General features: G+C 35.8%; 1 protein-coding gene across 3 annotated transcripts; it reads right to left on the bottom strand.

The window, feature by feature from the left end:
* Positions 1 to 552: 552 nt before the first annotated feature.
* On the bottom strand, positions 553 to 2,996 carry LOC116116907. 3 transcript variants are annotated; one of them, XR_004125893.1, is made up of 2 exons: positions 2,515 to 2,996; positions 553 to 983 (listed from the first exon to the last, which is right to left on the bottom strand). XR_004125893.1 is itself a non-coding variant. In XM_031402946.1 (2 exons), exon 1 carries the CDS (start codon positions 2,445 to 2,447, stop codon positions 1,644 to 1,646), a length of 804 nt encoding a protein of 267 aa, XP_031258806.1. In that variant the 5' UTR covers positions 2,448 to 2,996; the 3' UTR covers positions 553 to 983; positions 1,197 to 1,643. The 3 variants fall into 3 exon arrangements, 2 of the variants coding, with proteins under 2 accessions (XP_031258806.1, XP_031258810.1); XM_031402946.1 differs by having other exon boundaries at positions 1,197 to 2,996; XM_031402950.1 differs by having other exon boundaries at positions 1,213 to 2,996.
* Between the last annotated feature and the right edge of the window lie 2,043 nt (positions 2,997 to 5,039).

Here is a 5,039-nt window from a genome sequence, read left to right as displayed (position 1 = left end):
AAATTATAGAATTATCGACAAAGTAAGAAATCAAGTAACCACCCCTATTAAGTGCAGTGGGAACTCAAAAGATGATGTTAGAGACTATTCTTGCTTTCTTACCATCAATAAGATTCAAATTTGAGAGATCATACAAACTTCTTCCTTACTCTTTTGTCACCCAATCACCTTATTTACTCATCAGATTCTTTTATAATTTTTTTTTTTTTTTTTTTTTTTTTTTTTTTTTTGTCTCAGCTTTCAAGTACAACTACAAGTACAACCAGTTTGAAATTTACTTAGTGCAATACTTCTAAACTTTTACATTTATTTATTTCATAATATTATATTTAACCAATATACCTTCTAATCGTTAATTTTTATGTAGCATTTTTTTAATTTCTAAAATTAAATTTATTTTACTAATATTAAAGATACAAACAAGTTATCTAATATAAATTGAGAATATTATTAAATAAAGTGATTATTATACAACACATTCTAAAATGACCATATAAATATTGAATATAAACTTATATTTTGTTCTAATTTCTAAAAGTAAACAAGGGACAGTTAAATCTTACAACTATCTCAAAACATCTTTGCCTTGCTGCAATTAAAATTTAAAAGGTGAATACATGAACCAAATCTTGGAGTTCTAGAAAATCTTGATCTGGACATCAAATTCATTCCAAAATATAGTTCAAGTTAAGCAAGACTACCACCTATCAATAAATATATCCTCTTTCCCACAAGGAATTTACTTCATCGCTATATATCTGAAATCAGCCTCTAATGCAATGGAGATTGATAAAATATTGCAATTACAATTATACAGGAGCACACGTCAACCAAACAAAGAACATGTACAGGCAAAAATATCACATCATCATATCTATAATACTGTTCAAGTCAATCAATATCACTGATTCATCTCTTTCTCTGACCTCCAAGCTTCACTGTAATTTGCTAGCAAGGAAGGGCTTGTTAGGAACTCCAGGGACCTAGAGTAAATCAAGACCACATAATTGAGATTCAGGACTACATCTACTAGTCATGTAACAAATTAGCTTAAAAGTTTACCACATTCTAAATATGAACTAAAGTATAAAATCAACTGCAATTTTGAAAGTGATGAAAACAATGTTGCTCTGCATAACTAACAGAAGTAATTCAACATTGTTCAATAAACTAAAATGCTGAAATGTGATAATCACCAATTAGAGATTATACAATCGTTTAGGTTTGGAATGTTGGCATGCTACAGTTTGCTGGAAGATATCCAGAGCCTGAAAGCCTTCCTTCCTTTGATAGATATTCATCAATTCAGGAACCTGGTCCAAGTATTTTGTCACAAACTTATCCAAGAATAGCTTCTCAACAGGTTTTACACATGGACTTAGGCTCAATTTTTTCTTCACCAACCCCTTCGATTGCAGAACTTTAATAACCAAACACCTTGGCATTATCCTCTTTTCCAGATTCATAAGGAAAACGTCTGGAAACAAGGTAATATATGTGGACTGCCAACCCATCTTGTTCACAAGAAAATCCATTGCACTCATTATTTTTCTTTCAGAGGCATTCATACAATTGGGGCATTTTCCGAAAACCAGCATAATGTCCTCATCAGACCACCCCCACCCCCTGAAAATGTCAAATTTCTATTCCAAAGTTGATTGTCTCATTGAGACAAACACCTGCATTGCATGGATGAACCTACATTTCTGAGGATCAAAACCCATTTCAATAACCTTCTTGACATTTTTGTCAAACTTCTCACGTTTTTGGAGGACTATAGGGGCATAACATGTTAAAATCAATGCAACGAAATGCTCAGGCATTCCAAGTTCTCTTAGGACCTCAAGTTTTGGAGACACAGTCTTTGCCATATCTTGCTGAAAGAGCCATGATTTTTTTCTAAATGATTTAACAACATTAGCATTAGAGATGAGCACACTTTTGAGGAATTTGACGTTAGGAATGAGTAGGTTCTTTAAACTGTGACCCAAAATAGCTAGAGTTGAAGAGCAAACACCTGCAAGCTCAGCATCTGTGATCCCCAAAGAGTTGAAAAACTCAAATTTTGGCAAAATTGACCTCTCAGGATTGGCTAAAAGTATACCAGGGCGCATTCTAACAAGTTTGGTTATATGGGCAGTCGTAAATCCACGGTTTCTTAGAACTTTCAAGATCGAATCTGGTTGTTGAGTAGATTGAAGCTTGATTCTTTTGGAGACAGATTTTGCTATTTCTGGGGACAACCCACATGAATTTATGAGGTATGACACGGCAAATAAGTAATCCTCTCTAACTTGTTCGATTTTGGTGGAGAATAATCTAATGCTAGTGGGCAACAAACTCAAACACAAAACCACATGATTAGTGCCTAAATTTTGCATGACACACCTATAAATATCTGGTAAAACTTGTGCACATACTAGCCTTCTAAACACATAACCACACATCGTAATCGGTGAAAAGTATTAATGACAGTGTATTGAAGGTTTTGTTAAGTATGTAGATTTAACTCACCAGCTTGTAGAAGAGAAGAAGAAGACACTTCCGCTAACTGGTGTTAGGAGCAAATGAACATGAAAAATTCGTGCTATTACACCAAGAAAATATTCCTGGATACGAAGCCAGTTGGAAAATTATTTTCACATGAGAGGCTTCAAATGATCATAGAATATCTAGAGAAAATTATTTCACTCTTTTCTTCAACTTCAAAAACACCTCTCTCTATCCCACGGCACTCAAAGCGGATCTGGCTGTACCAAAACAAAACAACCTTCACGCAGGCCAACTAAAAGCTTGTTGGATTGTCAAGGTCAAGGAGAGAAAAAGGATGAAGAATCTCCGCTTCTAGCCGCACTCTATTCTTACATAAACCAAGCAGCCAGAAAGACCACTTTGAAGCTAGCTTTTGTTCTAACCCGATTTTATATCTCTCATCGTGAAATGAGCTATCTATCTAAATGTCGAAGAAGCACCAGCCACTCAATATGACATTGGGAGAGATTGTAAAGGCATTTGTTATGCCTGGGAACGATAGGGCTGATGTGGCACCCAGTTAAGTGCGAAAGGTCAGACCTCGGGAAGAGCCTATGTCATTCTGACGCAGCTGCTTCGTGTGATCATGGTGGCACCCACAGCTTGCCTTCATCAGAGTAATGGATGCACGTCAGGCCAGCAAAGAGTTGTGATGATCCCGCGTGTCAAATCCCTGCAACAAATCACGTGAATTGCTCTAAAAGAAGGATTTGCACGGATCATCCTGCCAACTTGCAGATTCAATGATCATTACCTCAAGACATCCCACTATAAAATGAGAGCTCCTCTCTCATTAAGGGGATTCACACATTTTACTCTTGACAAAAACTCTCTCTCTCTCTCTATAATAGATAGTCTTTGATACCTTGTATCATCAGTGTAAAGTCAGTCGTCTAAAGCGACCTGACCCTTATCATTAATAAAAACATCAGTGGACGTAGGATTTGCTTCCTTAGCATCCGAACCACTTTAAAACTCCTTCCTCACTGCATTTACTTTCATTTTTCCAAACCATTCACGTGTGTCTTTTGGGGCCAACTCAACATTTCACAGGTGCGTTTCGTTTGTGTCAAAATCACGCATCAACAGTTTGACGCTAGAAGGAGGGCTGATTTAGTGTTCATCCTTCATCAGGAGAATCTTGTAACGCCCCACTTGAGGTACGTAGTTAAGATTCACTGTATTGCTTAAATGTTTATTGGTTCAGCTTCAAGTAAGTTTATATGTTGTTATTTTGGTTTGGTTGGCCCTTGGTTGAATGAATGTATTGGGTTGGTTGAGTGATTGTCCTGAAAATTATGAAGACTTGGCAAAATGTTGTGTTACAGGCTTTGCTGGGGCGAAGAAGAATCTTCGTCGCGACGAAGAGGTGCTGTAGCCCATAGAGTAGCTGCTGGAGTGTTTCGCCGCGGCGACGGATTTGTCTTCGCCGCGGCGACAGGTCGACTGAAAAATGTTATTAAGGTTTAGATATTTTCTTCTTAAGGGCAATTTGACCATTCTATCCCTAATTAGCAGGAAAAATTGGGAGTAAAATGTAAGAAAATTTCATGGAGAATATATTAGTATGGGGGTGTGATTGTAAGAAATCAAAGGATATGGATGAAATTTTTAAGAAAGAGTAAGGGCAAAATGGGAATGCTTGTGTATAAGTTGAGCTAAAAAGGGTTAAGTGTAGAGAACCCTTCATTTCATCCATTTCCACCGCCTCTTCCATTCTCTACTTCTTCTCAAATTTCCTTCAATCTTCCAAGGATTTCTAAGGACTTTTTGAGTAGTTTTTAGTATAGTTTTAATCTAAAGTATCCTAAGGTAAGGATTCTTGCTTTAGATGAGAGTTTTATTATGTTTTGGTTAAAGTCTTATGTTGTGGTTGTTATTTAGAGAGAAATTAAGCTATCAAAGGAAAGGAGAAGTATTAGAGAAGCTATTTCCTCACAAGGTAAGTAAATCCAACCAAGTTGAGATTTAAGAAATCTTTTGAGTATAGATTTATGTATGTGTAAGTATGTTGTTGAGAAATTGAGATGAGATGGATGTTATTTATACTTGTTGTTGCATATATTTAAATATGAGAAGCGTTGAGATTGCTTGATGTTGGGTTGAGTTTGATTGAAGTGGAATGAAGTTTTGAGCAAATTTATAGAAGTGTTTTCCTTTGACAGGGAAATTAGAGAGTATAAGGGAGCCTCTCTCCCATTTTGGATGATTAAAGAAAAGAGAAAAGTTATAGTTAAAGTAGAGCTTTATATGCATATGAGTTGTATAATGAAATGCTCAAGAGAAGCATGAGTAAGAGTAGAAAGCCGTAAATTTCGCTACATAGCATAATTGCATCTCATAAGTGCATTAATGAACATGAGTCACCTATGTGCATTAATCATGCATTAATTATGCATTAGAAAAAGAGAGTAGAGAAATTGAGTTTAAACTATTCTAAGAGTAGAGAGAATGAGAGAATGAGTAGTAGAGAATAAAGAGAAAGTAGTGCTAGACAAGAGAATAGA

This window comes from Pistacia vera, unplaced genomic scaffold (genome assembly GCF_008641045.1).
Source record: "Pistacia vera cultivar Batoury unplaced genomic scaffold, PisVer_v2 Contig123, whole genome shotgun sequence".
Lineage (NCBI taxonomy): Eukaryota > Viridiplantae > Streptophyta > Magnoliopsida > Sapindales > Anacardiaceae > Pistacia > Pistacia vera.
The sequence above is the reverse complement of the archived record's forward strand: the minus strand, read 5'-3'. Positions and strand labels throughout refer to the sequence as shown.

What these genes read in the sequence shown, in the direction of transcription:
- LOC116116907 (XM_031402946.1), bottom strand. Translation starts at nt 2,447, where the DNA reads ATGTGTGGTTATGTGTTTAGAAGGCTAGTATGTGCACAAGTTTTACCA.